Source organism: Equus quagga, chromosome 16 (assembly GCF_021613505.1).
Source record: "Equus quagga isolate Etosha38 chromosome 16, UCLA_HA_Equagga_1.0, whole genome shotgun sequence".
NCBI lineage: Eukaryota > Metazoa > Chordata > Mammalia > Perissodactyla > Equidae > Equus > Equus quagga.
The window spans coordinates 71,223,108-71,243,234 of record NC_060282.1 but is presented as its reverse complement, the minus strand read 5'-3'; the positions used below and the strand labels follow the sequence as shown (position 1 = coordinate 71,243,234).

Below are 20,127 nucleotides of genomic sequence, written 5' to 3'. Positions count from 1 at the left end.
TTTCTCCTCTGATTCAATAAAGACTAATAAGAAGAACAACTCAGTATTTCCCTTGTTTGACCAGGACTCAGAATATATTTCAGTTTTGTTATTGGATAGTCAAAGCAAAAGAAAAAGACTGCAGAAAATTTTAAGAAAGCCTAATAATCTTTAAGATTACTATGTTGTAAAGTAACATGTTATATCACTGAATATCTTAGAGGTGAAACAATGTAAGGAGAAGAGGAGGAGGAGGCGGAGGACGGTAGCAGTAGTAGTTGAAGAGATGTGAACAAAAGATTTAAAAATGATTTTCCATTTACTGTATCTTTTTAAATTTTTGATTATTTAAAATAGAATTCTTATATAATTATTTTATTTTATTCACATTATTACAACCACTTCTCCCAAGAAATACAAATTATCATTTAACCGACTCATCCATTTCCAAAAAGCTCAAGGTAGAGAAAAACTGTCTTAAATCAATTGGGTACCATTTTTGGTACAGTCCCAAGCATATAGACTTATAAGGGATAGTAAATAACAGTGAAGGAGAAAGCAGTTCATGAAACTCTTTGGTTTGGATCAATGGCCACCTCTAACCAAAACCTCCAATGAGAATCCTAGGGAACTAAACACTTGCACTAAGAACAGGGGTAGCCCATTGCTAATCTAATTCCCTGGGGTTTCTCCACCACCGCCGCCATTTAGGTCCCATTCCTATTTTCCTTCTAAATACCTCAGACATTTTTTTGCCTAGTAACATCCCTTCTCAGCTTCCAGTAGTTTGGGGCCATATTCTGGCGTTATTTGCCCAATTAACATCAACCTAACTGGTGGTAGATTTGAGAGTAACTGGATCTCATGCAGCTTTCTGTTTTAGAAGACTACTCAGCTGAAAGCTAGCAGACCTCTCTTCTGCTCTCAATTCTGCCACTGATCAGCTGTAATCTCAAGCAAATATTGAAGCTACAGTTTACCTCAAATGGTTGTCATTAGGAACAAGTGAGACAATGCATAAGTGGCAACGACTATGGGAGACAGTCAGTGTAATACAAAGGTTTGGATTTGAAAGACTTGCATTCCAGCCCTACTCTGCCATAAAATAGCTATATTACCTTAGGCAACGCTTCTGTTTCTCTTTCCTCGTGTATAAAATGGGAGCAACTAGTCTATCACGCCTGTCTTAGATGGGTCCTTTTAAAGACTGAATAGAAATTATTAAATGCCTGACATGAAACAGGCTGTCAATAAATGATTATTACTTAAAAACACGATACAAATTTAAGCCCTATAATTCCTTACAAAAGATATAAAATTCAAATTGCAATAAGTAACAAGGACAAAGATCTCCAAGTATACCAACATTCTATTCTCCCTTGCCTAAGATTTATTCCTCTTTTTCCCTCCTATTGTTTTTAAGGTGGAACCATTTGGTAAACGAGATGAAACTGATTTTCACAGTGTATATTTAGAATCAATATTATGAATTTGACTTCAAGGCTAATAAATCACCACTACAAGCCACACACCTGCAAGGTTTTTTGCAAGTGAATCTGAAAATTCCAACATTAAAATTTGTAGTTTACATGAAATGTTTTAAATGAAGTTACACTGGCTTATACAAAATTTATGTCATTGACCAATTTTATATTTGTGTGCTTATGGAAATGGAAAAGGTTTTTAGCACTAAACCACCATCATGAAACCAAAAAGAAGGAAGGAGGGAGGGAGGGAGGAAGCAAGGAAGGAAGGAAGGAAGGAAGGAAAGAAGGAAGGGAGGAAGCAAACAGGGAGGGAGGAGACACATAGATTTGTGTAGAAAGTAAATCCAAGAAATCACAAATAGCCTTAACATTACCATCCAGGAAAGTCTGTTCAAGATAATCAATGATCTGAGTGGCCTCACAAATAATGTTTTCCCCGTGGATAAGGACAGGCACTTCTCCAGTTGAGTTCAAACGCATAAACCAAGGCTCATTGTGCTCACTCAGGGGCAGACTTACATCATGTTCCTCGCACTTCAATGCCTTTTCAGCAATTACCAGGCGCACCTGGAAGAGTTCACACCGGTTACCACAACACATACAGACCATCAATTAAATGACGTCCCTGAACACCACTGAGCAGCTTTTCCGTGCTTTCCTGAGTTACTAATATTTTCAACATTCTTTTTCACTATTCCTTTTCCTGGAATTAATAAGTGAGATATATTCTAGAGTCTTACTCTTATAAATTAGAAAAGATAATAAAATAAGAATGATTCTGGCTATATTCATTTCACAGTCACCCTTGTCATCACCACTACTTTCTTTGGGTCCTAAGCCTAATTAGGACCCATGTGTCCTCCCCCAACAAGAATCTAAAATATAGGTATGTTAGGCCTCGTTGAAGAGAGTGAATACGAACAAGAAAGAGTAAAAGAAGGAACTGTATATTATGCATTTACAGGAAGGCGCTTCCCTCTGCCTCCGTCTCCAAGGCCCAGGCGGCAAGGCCTGCAGTCCAAAAACCGAAAGTGATGCTTTTTTGTCGCATTTCACGAGTGGCAGCGCCTTTCCATCTCAGACTGATTCTCTCTGCTCCCCCTCAAGGAGCATCCCTGCCCTCCAGGGGTCGCCCGCCGGGTTAGGGCGTGGGAGGCTCATTTCTCGGTGGGCCCGCGCACCCGGGCGAGACCCAGAGGGAGCTGTCCTGGTGCTGAAGCCCGATCCGCGCGGCCCACCCCAGCCGAGGCCTGTACCTTTTGCGAGCTGAAGGAATGCGTCCAGTGGTACAGAATGAGCTTAACCTCCGCGTCCGACTTGCCTTCCGCCATCAAGGGCGCGCTCCCTCTCTGCTCGTCCTGCCTCCGGGCCATCTCGAGGTGCGCGAGCGGCCGGAGAGCCTCGACTGTCCGCCCTGTACTTCTCCCACCCACACTGCTCGGCAAAGCGTCGTTAGATTTTCCGTGAAGCCTCCGGGAGCAGGGAAAGGCGAGTCCGCACGGCCGAACAGACGGCTGGGAAGTGTAGTTTCGGCGGCGAGAAAGCTGCGGGGCCGAATCTGCAAAGATGCGGCAGTGTCTGCGCGCCAGAAAGCCTCTGGAATACGGAAGTTACGTGGGAGGTGCAACGGGATGTTTTTTAAGGGAAACAATCTAAAGTGTGAGTCCCGGATTATAAAATGAGTAATGAATAATGTTGATTACAAATAACCCATCGGTTTTGGAGGTGGAGTAGAGGTTGCTCAGATATGAAAGCAGCAATTTCACAATATACTTAGAGTTCCACTTGGAGAGTCTGTCCCTTTGGCGGAAGAGAAGTTCTGGTTGACAGACAAAACCACAGGATGAGGACCTATGAGTTCTCATTAGAAGATGCTACTATGGAGTGATGCAAATAATAACAATAATTAATAATAATAATAAATCTCATAAACAATGGAGAGGTAAAATAACCTAGTTGTTAAACACAGAATTTTTAGAGCATAGCTACCTGAGTTCATGTCCTGGGTTTTCAATTTTTCCGATTTTTGAAGTGGAGATAATTCTATTTCCCCAGAGGGTTTTTGTGAGAATTAAATAAGTAAATATGATGTTATATGCTCAAAACAGCCTGGCATGTCATAGGCACTCAATATTATTCACAAGTTCAGTTGCCTTATAAACATTCTCTTTATAGCCATGGTCAAAATCATAATATTATACTAATCTAGTTATTATTGTATACCTCTTAAAATTTGGTGTAACAGTAAATTAATGAAATTTCTCTTTCAGTAAGTATGTATTAATACGACCATGAAATGAATGCTTGTATCATTCATTTGCAATTATTTATGGAGCACCTACCATGTTCCATGTTTAAGCTAGGCCCTGGGAATATAAGACTGACACCCGGGACCCAAGATGTAAGTCTGATGGCAGAGACAACAAAATAAATAGACACCACAATAGAGATGAGAACTGTCAGTCTTAGGGTGAACACAAGGTACTATGAGAAAAGCGAGGCAGGCATGCAGCTCATGTCAGAAAAGGCCCCTGGGAAGAGACAAAAATCTCATGAGGTCCTTCCTCCCCTTTACAATACTTCATTTATTGTTCTTTGAGCCACTGTTACTTGGTGGTTTCCGGGTATTATTGTCTTAATCTGTCTTCATTAATACATCAACCTTGTATAATATAGGTGACTTTTATTTCTTTATGCTTCTATATACTGTAATTTTTCTATACTGAATATGTGTTGCTTTTACTTCTTAAAGTTTCTAATATTAAAAGAATATCACTAAACAGAAGAGATAAGGAAACCTGATGGTGTCTGTTTTGTTTTTAAATGATGACAGAGGTAGAAAAAGACTGTTACATCTCCTTTCATTGATCCATAATCTCCTATTTTCCGTCCTAATAAAAGCCACTTGTCAGTAATATAAAAACCTTATTATCCAATCACATGTTTATTCAGAGCTTCTACTAAATTGTGTCCTAATTTATAGTTGAGGAAATAAGGTTTAGTGACTGAGAGACTAGTCCCAAATCCTAGAGCTAGTAAGTGAAAGAGCTATAACTCAAACACAAGTTTTCTGACTACTAGTCAAGTATTATTTTCTAATACACTATGCTAGCTTTAAACCAAAGAGAGAAAATTGTGGACTTTCAAGCTTTACACAGCCTGGGGTATACTCTGGGGAAAACATAGCCACCTTCCTGAAAATTAGTCCACAGAGATATATACACTCCCCTTAGAGCACAAAGTACTGTATCAAACTATGTTTATATGTCTCTCTTGCACATTAGACTCTGAGCCTCTTAGGGGCAAGGACGGAATATTATTCTTAGTATCCCCAGGAACCCAAAGTAGGAACCCAAAGTGAAAGATGCTCCAAAACTGCATATAATTAATAGAGGAAAAAACTAGATCACCACCACAAACAGCAAACAATTACAAACAACAACAAATAATAATAATAATAATAAATTTTGGCCTGTTTAGTCTTCTGCTCTAGAAATTCTCTGTGTAAAAGTAATTTCATTTAACAAAATTTGATACTTATATATCTGGACTGTGGATCCTGGCTTTCTAAATTGACTGTCTTTTATGTTAATATTTATTGAAATTCTTTATTCATTGAAACATTTCTGAGTGAACGAAGTTAAAATGGATTTGATTGATGTTATGAAACAGATCACATAACCTTTCCGAGCCTGAGTCACCCTCCTATAAAATTATAATAAAAATCCACCAGATATGCTGACTATACAGATATCTCCAGTTTGGGAAAATTCCTAGAGCTAGACAATTATGATTTGCGCACTTTCCTTTATGTCTTATGCTTCAATCAAGTTTTAATATATCATGGAGAACTGTTATGGCTGAATGATGTACATATTTATAGAAGTTACCATTATGTAAAGTCCTATTACTTATCTATTTTGACAGATATTCAATATATTTATGTATGTCAACTAAGCCAGAGATCTTGAAACCTTTTGACAAATTGGAATACTCTAGGTCTCTGTTTTTTAAAGTACTTTTACGAATGACCACAAGGGGTCTCTATATTTTTGAGAATAATCAATCCCCTGCTATTTTTTTCCTTGACAAATTAGAAAACAGAAATGGTGATACTTTCCAGAGAATATATTTAACTAATTAAGCTATCTAGTTGAAAACCAAAGTTTCCCAAATTAGGAAAAGAAATTTTGTACATATATAAAAAATAGAATTTTCTCCACTTTCTCTTGAGAGTAGCAACTTTAATACCAACCAAGCCCCCAGCAGCTACTCTGCCTGCTCTGCCCTGACCCATGTCAGTTATCTGACCATGTGAATTGCATAGGACTTATAATTGGTATACACATAGGGAAAAAAATGACTGGGGGAAGTCCTTAATTAGAAACTAGTTTTGAGAATTTTTATCTCAAATATAAACAACTTCTGTTACCTGATATTCTCAAGCACCTACGAAACTCTTAAGTATTATCTAATTGAATGAGAGAAAAGATGGCTCATCAAGTGCATCGATTTGGTAAAAGAATTAGGATGGTTCTGACTAGTTTACAGGAGCCCTAATCAACTTGACTCCTGTATTTGACTTATCACAATGGCTCTCAAAGGTGGTCCCCTGACAAACAGACCAGCATCACCTGAGAACTTGTTAGAAATGTACATTCTACTGAATCAGAAACTCTGGAGGTGGAGCCTAGCAATCAGGGTTTTAAAAAGCCCTGCAGCTTTTTATTTTTTCAATTTTTTTGAGGAAGATTAGCCCTGAGCTAACTACTACCAGTCCTCCTCTTTTTTGCTGAGGAAGCCTGGCCCTGAGCTAATATCCATGCCCATCTTCCTTTACTTTATACATGGGACGCCTAGCACAGCATGGCGTGCCAAGCAGCACCATGTCTGCACCCAGGATCCGAACCGGTGAACCCAGGGCCACCGAGAAACCGAACGTGAGAACTTAACCGTTGCACCACCGGGCCAGCCCCTAAAAAGCCCTGCAGACTTTTAAACTGAAGGGAAACCATTCATCAGTTTTTCTGATGCACATTAAGTTTGAGAACTACCAATTTGGCGTATAATTGATGAACCATCCTAATCCTCAGGCTCTAGTTTGCCCCATCTGTAAAATTTGTAGAGCAGAAGAGTGCAGGAAACTCAAAGCCTGATTTATGGTATCTGGAAGAAAAGGTTAAATAATTTGGAACCACCTCCACAAAACAGCCCAGTAAAACCCCATGGTGCCAAGCAAATCACGAGTTAGAATTTAGAGGCTCAAGATGCCAAGATTCCTCCACTTTCCCCTCAAAAATGTAGATGACCCCCCTGCAGGCTTCTAAGCAAAAGCCTCAAAGACCTTAGAAGAGCCTAGACTTGCTGTTAAAATTCTGAAATGTTTCCTGTGGACTTTCTTGCATCCCAGAGCAAATAATCATATTTAATACCAAGTGCAACTTATTAATTCAGGAGGTTCTAGCTGTGAGGTTACTGTAGACTGATAATAATTTGATTAATTTTCTAGTTTCTCAGTGAATGACTACTAATGTGAACGATGCACTAAATTCTTTATTTTTTTAGTACAGAATACACTTTCAGCCATATTTCTGGTGGAAAGGATTTTATGTCCCTGTCCACCTTCTCTCATCCATCTCTCATTTCAGAATAAACACATGAATATGGACCAATATACAATTCAAACAAGTATGCATTTGCACGATATGGTTGCTAATAATTTTTGGAGTGTGTGCCAGGAACTATTTCAAGGGCTTTCTATGGATGTTGTACTTAACACTTCAAAATCCTTTAAGGCAGGGAGAAATACCACATCCATTTTATAGATGAGGATATTGAGGCACAGAGAGGTCAGGAAATTTCCCAAACTCACTCTATTAGCAAGTGTCAAAAGGGGGATGTAACCCCAGAAGTCTGGTCTAGGGTTCATGTTCTCACCACCACAAGATACAGCCTTAGTGTATGAGGGATGACCACAGAGTCATCGGCTGTGATTCAGTAGTCGCATAAGCAAGTATTTCTTATTCCTTAAGTCACTAAGGGTTTTACTTCAGGAACTTTTTGCCCAAGATTGTTTAGAGTTCATAGAAAAAATGGAGAGAAAGAAGATAGGAAGAATATCCTGCTAAAACTAAACCAACGCTTATTACAAATTTATACCAACATTTCTCTAATAGTATCTAATTTCCTTCTACAAGTTTATAAAGAGATTTAAAAAAACAGTACTCATTTGATTTTCCCAACAACCCTCTCTTAGAGATAAGGAATTAGCAGTGAGATATGAAGTTAACCACGCCACTAATAATTAGCAGAGCAAAAACTAAAACAAGGCTTCTAGCTCCAAATTCTACGCCCATGTAACCATATCCCACAGCTTGTGCATGGCCCACCATTGGCCTCGGCCTAGACACAGGGCCAATTCTGGAGCCTTCTATTATTTATCGATTACGTCACAGTTGACTTCTGCTGAGTTTCTTGAGTTTACAATGAAGGATTAGGACACTGTGGGTCCTCTCACTGTATGAATGCAGTGCCTGAGGTTATACTTTCCCCTGTAATTTCTCCACCGTACCTTAGCATCACCCTCCACTCCAGAGCATGAAGCAGTAGTTAAGAGCTCAGACTCTAAAGTCAGAACTGGATTCAAATCCTGGATCCACCGCTCGCCAGCTACGTGATCACGGGACAGCTTCCTCACCTATAAACCAGATGAAGTGATCACACCACCTTCACTGAAATACATTGAAGGTTAATTGTGGTTTTGTAAAATGCCAAATATTTAACACAATGTTTAGCACAAGGTATATAAAAATTAGAGCACATAATAATGATACAATGCTAAAAAAATAACTGGTATTTTTAACACTCTGGGTAAATGTTAACTATTAATATGGTATGTCCTCCAGTCAGAGGAGCATGTCTGCTAGATGGCCTGTACTTTGGAACTTTGTTTTTGGCAATTCTCTATAATAATTTAATGTGCGTTTTACCCATTTATATTTCAAAACCATAGGGGAATAATCAGCATTAGGTGGAAGTTAAATTTTTCTAGTAAAAGAAATAAATGATAAAATACTTAGATACTACTCATGGATCCACCCAGGTTCCTTTCTGGACTTCATGCTGTGCCCGTTGGAATAGATCCTTAAAAGAACACTTTGATGATTATGTTAATATTATGCAAATATCACTTACAATATGAAGGTGAGAGAAGTCAAGGTGATAAAAAGGAGTCACTTCCCAGTGTGCTCTACTGGTATTTGAATAATATTAGCCTTTCTTTCCTTAATGTTACAATAATTAAGAAGTCTATTTATAAATGTTTGCAACTATGAAAGCCTCTAGGATATTTAGACACAGTCTTGGCAAAAGCATGTCCTATAGAGGATACTTAATGCTTGAAATTGCCGCTTTTTTTTTGTATTTCCTAAAGCTAAGTGCTTTCTTAGTAATTCACAGTGTGCTCGTGTACAGTTCATCCTTTCATCATAACTATAGAATGCCAGCCTCTCAGTGGAAGGTGACTCTTTCTTCCTATTTCCCAATGAGTGATTCAGGTAGTCTTCCCAGACACCTTATCTTAGCATTCTCTTTTCATGGTTAAAGGCATCTTTCCAGGGATTTCACATCATTTGGCGTTTATCTTTGTAATTCAAATTAGAATATTGAATAATACCTTGGAATTTATTTTTCCAATGTCCTTGCTTTTGTGTTCTTTAAGTCACTAAATAATAAGTAGAGAAGTTAATTTATGCCTGCAGTGTCTCTGGCCACCTGAGAAAAATGGCATAAAAACTCAAAGACATAAGCTTTAAAGAAAGAAAATGCTAATGTTGCAAGGATTACTCTAAGTAAGATTTTGCCTGTGAATGTATAAATAGGACAAGATAAGGTTCTGGGCAGCAGCAGATCCTGGGCACCAAATAGTCGTCTATGTTCCTTTGGCACCGACTTCAACACACTGGCGTGATTTTTTTCTTCACCACCCAACGTCACCAGGGACGTTGAGAGAACAAACATGAGAGCTAGTGCTATAAAAACTACTTTCTTTATCTTGTTGGTCTTAATAAGATCCTAAGGAGGCATAAGATAATAATGACAATAAAACACAGTGCTGAATTTTACATTGAGATATCAAAGTCAAGAGCAACACTCCCTTTAATTTTTTACATACCGTATTTTTCAAATAAAAGCAATATTGTGGTCCATAGAGAAAAGATTAGTTTAAATCCTAAGCATGTAACTGAGACAAATGAAAGCACGGGACTGAATCTGTGCTTGTTAAAGCCACATGAGAGAAACGGGTGACGTGGCTACAGTGAACTTGTTTCCAGGGACGACTCATGTGACATAGGGAACCAGTTGGAGAGACCAGTGAACTACGAAAATCACAGAGAGAAGGAGCTTGGCTTTATAAGAAATTATATCCTTTGAGAGCAAGGAAGTCTACCAGAAAAAGGAAAACTGGTCAAATTCAGGTGATGCTTTGCCTTTCCAAACACATTAAAACAATCGGGTACATATGTTGGCTTCAAATTTTTTCAGTCTAAAAGACTACTGCTGTTTGCAAGTTCTGGAACTGTAAAAGCTCAATCCTGCTAATTCCAATGGCAAAAGAATGTAAAGATGGTAAAACTACAACCAACCAGAGACATGGCCACATATTCTACAAAATTGAAATATATATGAAAAGGGACAGACGAAGAAGCACACGGAGTCCCAGAAACGGCTAGCGCCCAGTGACTTGGTCTGCAAAGGGAGACTTGAGGAGTTTCGAAGTGAGGAGGATGCTCCTTCCTCGAAGACCCCGGGAGCAAAGGTGCTGATTCTGTACAATGAAGCGGCTGACATCCGATGGGCCCTCTTTAAATAACTGATGACCCACGAGAGCCCTCATTTTCACTTTCCTCATTACGCATGTGCCCTGATGGCTGTGGCAGCTGCAGATAACAGCAAGTTCTCAGGCAGACATGCAGGGAAGTTCTCCGCTCAGCTCTCAAGAGCCCCGAGCCAGCTGTCCCGAAAGCTGATTTAGAACGTACTCCCCCGTGGCCAGAAGGGTGCCGAGGCCCCCTAGCTCTGCAGTGGGTTCTGTGCCCTCTTTGTGTGCTAAGTCATAGCTCCAAAATCAAGCCACTCCGGTTGTACACGTTTCCTCCAAAGGCCTGAGCCAGCCCCTTGAAGCCAGTAGGCCTGTTGGGTGCCGCAAATGTGATCCTGCCTGTCGTTTCGGCCTCAGCAGAAGAGCGACATGACCATATTTATTGCTGTTGCTATTCTGGGGGCTGGATGACGTTTTTCTCCCCTTGTGGCCGAGCACTGCCCGTTCATCTTTCACCACTCCCTCCAAGTCTGCAAGGCTAAAACCGGTGATACAAATAGATTCTATCAGGAGGAAAGTTAAAATGAGAAGTTCTTAAGTATGCCCAAATCTATTTGCTGTATGGTATTAAAAGCTTTAAATTCTGTCGTCCTGTATTTTAAATGTGTACTGTTAGCTTCCCACTATTATCATAAACTGCTCTTGGTGGTAACTTTGCTAAGGAAATAAAACACGGATAAAGGGGAAAAAAACAACACAGCTCAGAAATTTGGCAAATGTTGAGTTTTCCACCGCTGAGTGTTGGGAGGGTCCAAATGTTACCAGAACACGTGAAGATTTCTTACTTGCCTCAGTCCCTTCCTTCTTCCTTACTAAGACACTCCTCTACTGTGACGTGAAAGGGACTAAATGACAAGCTACTAAGAAACTCCTATTAAGGATACAATGATACAGGGCACAGGTGTTGCCTCCCAGAAAGGAACGATATACAGATTTTCTAAATGAAGAACTTAGACACATAAATAACTAATTACCACATGCATTACATGATGCTCCAAATGAGAGTGCTTCTGACTTTATCTCTAACCCCTGTTCATTACCAAATGGTCAAATCCCCCACCATAACTAATAATCTCTCCATGTTTGTAACTCACCTGGCTGATCTTGGCAATAGTGACGTCTCTAGCTTTGCTAAAATGACTCTTCAGATTCCATGTGCCTTTCCACAAATCCAGTTTGTAACATACACAAAAGCAGAAAGCGTAGGGGAGGCAGAGGTGGCATGCATGGGCTCTGGAACCAGCTGTCTGGGTTCGAATCCCAGCTCAGCCCCGGCCCAGCTGGGAGACCTCATTAAGCTTCCATTTTCCTCCGTAAAATAGGGTTGTGGTGAGAATTAAATGAGAAAACTCTATGTAAAGTCAGAAAGATTAAAAGGCTGAGATCGGAGCCTTGTTTTCATTTTAGAGCCGAGAAGTTTAACCTCACTCCAGCTTTGGAGTTTCCTTTGGATCCGTCGTGGTTCATCTTCAACCTGTCTGTTCATTCTTAAGATGACAATACGCAGGAGCTGTGCTCCAGATTCGGATGAGCCTGGCTGCCTGCCTGCCGGGGAAATACCTTTTCCATATCCAGGGAAGTATGTAAAGTACACTATCAGCTGGCAGCTTGGCTAATTTTCACCTGAAAAGTCTATAAACTATAGAACTATTTAAATAAAAGCACTTAGAACAAGGCCTGGTTTTTAGTGTTAAGCCATATATGGCTTTCTTCCCCTGATATTGTGTTTTTGTCTTCCCTCCCTCTTTTCAGTTGCATGTTTCTGCACCCATTTCCACTGAGGGCGGGAAAACTTTTAATTTTGTCCTTTTTAGGGTAAATCAACCACCTCTGGTACAAATCTCTTGGGAGTAAATATTCAGCCACCCTTCCCCCTCCCTTGGGTGGTGGGAGGGAGGAGGGGAGTGGATATAATTTTTTGGTGGCTCAGTATTCACTTGATGTCAAGAGAGGGGCAACCATTTGACAGCCATTCTCTGGTCCTCCCTGGCCTCCCCTGACTTATCTTGTCCAGCTGGATCTTTGAGACTTGACATGTGGCTTTGCTGCCTCTGCTGAAGGGTTCATATCTGGGGTCACTCCTGGCCAGTCCTTCTAGCGTGGTCAGTGTGCGGCCATCCACTCCTCCCCACCAACGCTGACTCAATCTTTGGCTCTCACTGATCCTCTGAAATTCAAGCACATCTTCCATCCAGTCTCTGCCTTCGTGACACCCACCCGAAGCCTTCCTACTCATCACACCACAGCCACCCACTGGCAGGCCGCCCGCTCGTAATTCTCATGTACGCCAGGTCAGGAGAACTCATCTCAGGTTTCCTCCGTGTTTCAAACCCCCAACCCCAGAGCCAAGGAGATTTAGGAGGCCTGTTGTAGCTCATGTTGCCCAGGAAACAGATTTTGAGATTTGCCTATAGAAGATTTATTGGCAAACGTTCTCCAGAACGACACCTGTAAGGAAGTGAGGGAAGCTGGGCTGAGCAGAGAGAGAAGTTAGAACTGCTGTGCGGTTGCAAAGAAGCTGATTGTACAGGTTGCTCTGGAGCTGGAACAGTCTTTTAGAAGTTGTTCCAATTGCAGCAAAGGGGCTAGACCATTATATCCCCCGCAGTGGACCAGTCACTGGACGTGGGCTGCTCCAGGAAGTTCACATGACCTTGGGCTAGGAGGCCTTCTTTGGCTAAGAGCAATTCTTGGGAGGACTCCGCCGCAAGGCATCAGCTGCCAGCACTCACAGCAGCTGGGGGAACGAGTGCCTGGTCCAGAAGAGGGATCTGGGCAGGGTTTCAGGTCCACTCCAGGGCCGCCTCAGGCTCTGTCTGCCTAAACACCCCACACTGTCCCCTCTGTCCTAACATGGCTGTCCTGTGTCGGTTCTAATTATTTGATGAGGCTGCTGCCACCTGCTCCCCAGATGTCTGAGAGAGAGATGGAATATGGGGCCCTTCAACCCTCAGAGTCTCAATATGTCTGGGAATTTCTATCCCCACTCGACCTCTCCCAAACCTCTCCAAACTGCTCTGATATCATATCCCACAGCCTCTCTAATCTGTGATTCACAGTAGAAACCCTGTGTCCAATTCTCCAATTGATGGCTTTTGGAAACCCCACAAATAATTTTTTTTTTTTCTCTCAGCAAAGCCTGAATCTTACAAATACCAGAATTGATCTCTTGTGTATCGTTTCTTCTAAAGTGAAAATTTGTTTGCAAGTTGGAAGTTTCAAGTTTACTCCCTTGTACCTCGCCCACCCCTCTCCAGGAAGTCATGGACATCACTGATGGATGGGAAGACTTGTGACCCTTGGAAGAGTAAAACTTAACTTTTGTTGACATTTCAAATATATTAACCTGACCAATTCACAGTGGTAAGCTATATCAACATTTCTTTCACTGGCTGCTCTTTGCATTTGGTAAATTATACAAACTGTTGAGAGCTCTCAGTTTTACAAAGCTCCCACTCAAACCTCTTTGAGAGCTGTTCTCTACGTGCCTGAGGGTGGGGCTCAGGTTGCCCAGGGCCCTCAATATTTTCTTCCTATACCCCAATGCATCAGTTGGTGCACCTAACTTGGGAGGTTAGTGCTGTAAGCCTTTTTCAGCCACACGGCCAGGGAAGCAAAGACCTTTCAGTCGCCTCTTTCTAATCTTGTCTGTCCTGAGTACTATAAGCAGGAACCACAAGGACTTATGACCACACCCAAGTTGGTCTCTCCTTACACTCAAATCTTAATGATCCCTCTTGACCCTACCAAACCTTGGATTCCAATGATCTCTTTTTAGAATGCTAGAAGGAACAATTTATCCTGTCCCCGTGGCTCTATGTGAGAAGGAATAGTTTTGCTTCTTCCTCTAGGAAGTCTCTGGGAATAATCCACTCTCATATTTAGAATTATTATCCAAACAGAAGTCCAGGCACCCTTGGGAATTCAACCATGTATCCTAAGGGGTCTGGTAATTCTCTCTAGATTTTTCATCTCCATGGACTGTTAGTTGGTTTTGACGGCTGATCTTGTGTTTAGGTTTAGGCTGACTTTGGCACTGAGTCTTTAATTGTTTCTGACTAACGAAGAAGAGAGGCAGACCTAGTATGTAAATGAATGCATCTCCACCCAATAGCCAAATGGTCTGCCGGCACTCTGTAGGAAGAAAGGCTTTCTAATAGCTCCCATCGAGGAGTTCTAGCGGCATCTGGCAGCATGCGTGTGCTGAATCAGGAGAAGCCTCTGCAGGCGGTGCCATAACTTTTTAAAATGCAAGCAGCGATTTCATTTCATCAAAACATCATCTGTCACATTACATTCAGGTTGTTAATTTCAGTATGACTTGTTTTCAATTTATGCTGATTTTATGCTGCAAATAAACTGTAAGCACACAGAGGTATCCCTTATTTTGTGGTTTACATATTAAGGTATACATATACAATGATTGTGTATTTAAATAAAATTATTTAAACCACCATGAGAGAGAGATCCGGATAAATTTTTGTTTTCCTTCAAAAGCTACTTGCGCCTTTCTCAAATTTGAAAAACATTGTTCTGTAGCAGAGGGGGTCACATCTTGCTTCAGGGTGTGTATCAGAATCAACGGGGAGGGGCTGGCAGTTAGCACTCTTTTCATAATTTCTTTCCAGTACTACCCTTCTTCCTCTTTTCCTCTCTCTGCCCTACCCCCAGCTATGGGGGAAGTGGCTACATAGTCATCACTTTTTACTGAGCTCTTAGAAGAAGATCACAATCAGACCCTGGTTGCTGCCTCCCTCCCCACCTTCATCTCTCAACAAGATGCTCTTCCTTGCTCAAAGAGCCTGAGCACATTGTTCTGTTTTGGGTTCCTCTTTGTGCCAAGCTCTTTTCTGCCTCAGAGTTGTTTCTTCTTCTTCAGCTAATCTCATACTTACTTTCCAGGCTATCTCCTCCTCAGCCTTCAGAACTTAGTTTAAATGTCACTTTGTTAGAGAAGCATCTGAGCAATATCTGTTGAAATGATGGATGAAAAGATGGATGGATGGTTGGTTGGTTGGTTGGTTGGATGGATGGATGGATAAGAAGGCCTTTCCTGACCTTGTACTCTAAATGAAATTTCACGTCCCTTGATATTCTTTTCTATAGCACTCCTTTTTCTTCTATAGTACAGCAATTTTCAATGATATATTGATTTAGTATCTATTCCGTCCCCCCAACCCAGTGGACTGCACATTTCACGAGGGCAGGTCATTAAGGACTTCATATCCATTAGAGGGCACCCCATGTAGAAGGTACTCACTATATATACATTGAGTAAATGAACAAAAGGAAAAGCTGAAGACTATATTCACATCACTAAAATAGCTGTAAAGAGGGAAAAAGACCATTTCTAACATTTTAAGGTCTTTTAATTAGTGGATTACATTAACATGCAACAATCCAAAAGAAGGAAAAATTTTGAGAAAAAGTAACATATGGCCTTTGAGATGAAGGAGAATCACAAAGTGAACCAGCTCTTGCATACAGCCTACTGAGATGCTAAGTGAAGACAAAACATACATACACCATAACCAGTATGGAAGTGACTATAAAGGCTACAGATTTTTTAGCAAAATTCGGTTGCTGCTTGAACAGAATAGCTCTTAAGAAATATATGATTCAGCAGTCACCAAAGCATTTGCTAATAATGGTAGAAAGGAAAGACATTTTTTTTTTAATCTATCTGACATAATTGTTTAAAAAAAAAACTGAAAGAGGTGGTCCCAGGATCATTTGGACACATTCTCTTCCTGTGTGTTCAACTCTAAGCCCCCCCATCTCAATGCTGCTGTAAACCCCCATGGATGACAGACAGGAAAGCCAGTTAATACAGATGCCAATAATCAGGAGCATGGGTCAAGCCAGTGTGCCTGGCTGCCACGGTGCCAAGCTAGTCCAGGGCCATGTGAAACTTGCCAGCAGGATCAAGGCTACACTGCTAAATTGCTGGAAACCTCAGGAGCTGGTTCTGGAGCTACCTTGCTGTGTGGTAACCCTCAGCTCTTTCTAGCTTAGCCCAGGCCCTGTGCCCTTCCACTTCTCCACAATGGGTGAAGGAGACAGACCTCTCAAAGCCAGTGATCCCTAAAAACAGCACACCTCCCGAGCCCACACTCCAGAGATGTTGGGCAAGGAACGGAGACCTTACAAATCCACCAGTTGATCTGGTCCAGAGTTATCAGATTTTTGTTAAGGTCTAGGTTTCAAGGCCACCCCATTACCAGTTTGTTTTATTTTGTAGATATTCACTGTCTATTGTACACATGTCCTTAGGAGGTATGCTCTTACACGTACTTTTGAATTTTGCTTTTAAAATAATGAGGAGGATATTATTTATCATTATCAAAGCACTTTGAAAGATAATTCACGCAAGAAAGATGAACTAATATTAGGATCACTAGTATCAGGCAATTTTGAATCTATTTCATCAATTTATGGATTCTAAGGGAGTCCACATGAGGGGATTACCCTACAATAATGTTTCCCTGAAGAACACTCAAGTATTTCTTAAACACACAAATTCCTCAGGGCTGGCACCGTGGCACAGTGCTTAAGTCTGGCATGTTCCACTTTGGTGGCCCAGGGTTCATGGGTTTGGATCCCAGGCTTGTACCTCCACCACTCATCAGCCATGATGTGGTGGCATCCCACATACAAAATAGAGAAAGACTGGCACAGATGTTAGCTCAGGGTGAATCTTCCCCAAGGAAAAAAAGTGGAAGATTGGCAACACATGTTAGCTCAGGGGCAGATCTTCCTCACTAAAAAAAACACAAAACACAGATTCCTGAGCTCCAACTCAAACCCACTGAATCAGAATTTACCAAAGGAGAGACCTGGGCATGTGTATGCTTAACAAGTGCCCCCTGGTGACTGTCATCAGGTGAGTTTGGAAATTGCCCTACAGAAATGATTGGTTTTGTTTTTTGGTGAGGAAGATTGTCCCTGAGCTTACATCCATTGCCAATCTTCTCTTTTTGCTTGAGGAAGATTTGCCCTGGGCTAACATTTGTGCCAATCTTCTTCTATTTTGTATGTGGGACGCTGCCACAGCATGGCTTGATGAGTGGTGCACAGGTCCACGCCCAGGATCCAAACCCACAAACCCTGGGCTGCTGAAGCAGAGTGCACAAACTTAACCCCTACACCACCAGGTCAGCCCCAGAGAAATGATTCTTCATCAGAGAAATTTACATTAGGATCACTGGGGAAGCTCTCAGAATGTATGTGATGGGGCTTCTCTCAGAGACTTTGCTAGGGGAGGGTAGAACCCGGACAAGCCCCTTTTGAAAATGCTCACCAAGTGATTCTTCTCTGCACTTTGATGAAGTAGGTCCTAAAGGAATATTTAATACAGATCCGAGGTGTGGAAATGAGGCGTAATTTAGCCTAGGCTGTAACGTCCTAGAAGGAAACGGTGATGCATACTTCTTTCTGGAAGTAGCAAAACTTTCAGACCAGCAGACACAGCAGGACTCACACACCAGTGTACGGCTGAAGGTTTCTATACGTCCACTTCTGTCACAGCTAGGCAGACGGTCTAGGAATTATGCAATCAGTTGGTGAGTCAGAAATCACTCATGTCTCCTGGAGTACCCAGACAGTCTTTTCCCATTTGGGACACCAAGTTTCAGAAGGTCCTAAAATTCATTAGTTCCACTCACTGTTGTTGTACACATGTTATCACATCATATGGCAACTGGCAGTTCCTTTCAATCACATATAAAGGATTGATTTTTAAAATAATAACAAGCTAAGAGGAAGAATGACATTTCAATGTAATTATTCATAGGCAGTACAATTTCATGGTTCAAAATAAAAACAAATCCAAATGTTAATCAGTGAGCATTGCCACCCCCGCCCCCTTTATTTCTCTTTATACCTTTACAGGTTTTTACACTCATACGAGGACAGAAAAATGCAGCACCTTACATATACTATTCTTGCTTTTTTGCACCTACTAGATCGTGGGGATTTTTCCATATCAGTACATAGAGAGCTTCTTCATTCTTTTTTAAGGACCATTAAATCTGAATTTCAGTTCAATTTTATTAAGTTCTGAATCAGACTTTCACGTCTCTTTGAGCAAGGCCCACCTGTAAGTGTAAGTGTGTGTGTGTATGTGTTTGTTTATAAAAGATCACTGGGTGAGTCAGTTCAGGGCCCCCAAGAAGCAAATGTTAGCACAAAATTAGACATATAAGAAATTTACTGGGGGAACACAGGTGAAGGATAAATGCCAGAGGAAGCAGGAGTAGGTGGGGAAAACCTTTAAATCAAGATGCAGATCTGAAACTTGTGAAAGGAAAGAGGGAAGGTTTCAGCCACGTAAATGGGGAGCACAGAAAATACCAGCCATGTCAGAGAGGCCTGTGTTGAGAAGGAATGGCCCGGCTCCAGCAATCCCACTGTGCTGTATTATTGGCTGGAGACAGTCTGGGTAGAGCGTGGCCTCAGCATGAACACTGCCAGGATCCAAAGTTGCAGCAGCCTTTGCTGTTCCCCTATCTCCCTCCTTGCAGCAAGTTCTTTTGAAGGATTCTTCGAGCAGCCCAGCCATGGCCACCACAATCTCCCCTTACATTGCAAAGACTGTCTTCTCCACACATGTTTGGGAAACAGCTCCCATGGGCCTTGCTTCCCTAGAGAAATCTTGGAAAAGGGAAATCAACAGGACAAACAGGAGCACCCACCTCTGCGGCAGGTCTTGGGGCTGCAAATGGTTATCTTCTCCCTCTTTCTCCGTCCATTCTAAATTCCCCTCACCCTAAGCTATCAGAGGAGCAGCTTCTGATGATTTATGTGCTGGTGTGACCCCAACCTTTGTTCTTGGAAGATTTAATCCCTTGGTAAGTCATGCCCTTCTCAGACTGGGGTTGCTGCACATGTGCATTCATAGTTAAAAGGGGTCAGGGAGTACCAGGAAGCATCTGACGGATCTCCTAGGTTCTACACATATTCCTTTCTGTCCCCCTTGTGTAACAGACTCTTCCTGCTCATCAGGGTCAACTATCCCTGCCGGGATGGTAACTCCTCTTCTCATCTGCTGATCCCTGGGCACAAGGAGTCAATGGGACTGCCAGGCAGCAGCCAGAATTGACAGTTGAACAGGACTCTCACTTTGTCCTCTTACAAGAGTGCTTCCCCACTGGGGACCATGGAGAGCATAGAGTTGCAAAGATGGGAAGAACAAAGACCCTTGGTAGGTCACTGGACATGATGGTGAGTGGGGTTCTCTTAGTTCCCAGGCCTGTGTCTTCTTCCTACTAGGAATAATATAGTGCCCGATAGAAGTCTGATTTAATGAATATATTGCATCCTGAAGGACACCATTGCATCTTGGCAGATTATTACCAGTAAACTGGAACTTCAGTTGTTCCTTTAGGAAACCATTCTATCATTCTATGAGGCTAGCTCCTCACAGACAATAGAGGTATGCGGTAATGTACTATGTAATAAGACCAATGGATCCCACAGTCAGGGCTCACTTTGGCACCTCCGTTGGGTCCCCTGCTCAGACATTTTATTGAGTGAAATTCCATGCCTATGGATGAGGCATTCCATAAACTCCTGAATAGCGGTGATACAGGCTGAGGCCCTGTGGACAGAAAAGGCAAACCAGAGTAGGTATCTATCCGGAGAGGGGACGCTGGCTCTTCCAGGCTGGAAGGGTCCCAATACAGTCAATCTGGCACCAAGTGGATGACTGGTATTCTCAAGAAACAGTCTCTGTTGCTGGCAGGTTGGACATCAGAGGCAGCAGCAGCTAAAGTGTCCATG

At 41.7% G+C, this 20,127-nt stretch overlaps 1 protein-coding gene across 2 annotated transcripts in view; it reads right to left on the bottom strand.

The window, feature by feature from the left end:
- The window catches only part of GDAP1 (ganglioside induced differentiation associated protein 1), a 48,385-nt gene that overhangs the window by 14,316 nt on the left and 13,942 nt on the right, over positions 1 to 20,127 (bottom strand). The window contains exons 1-2 of one of the 2 annotated variants that reach the window (XM_046642111.1): positions 2,723 to 2,953; positions 1,841 to 2,033 (exon numbers count right to left, since the gene is read on the bottom strand). In XM_046642111.1, coding sequence (XP_046498067.1) covers positions 1,841 to 2,033; positions 2,723 to 2,839 — 310 coding nt within the window. In that variant the 5' untranslated portion in view covers positions 2,840 to 2,953. Of the gene's footprint in view, positions 1 to 1,840; positions 2,034 to 2,722; positions 2,954 to 20,127 lie in introns of those variants that run through there. The other variant, XM_046642113.1, reaches the window with a different exon arrangement.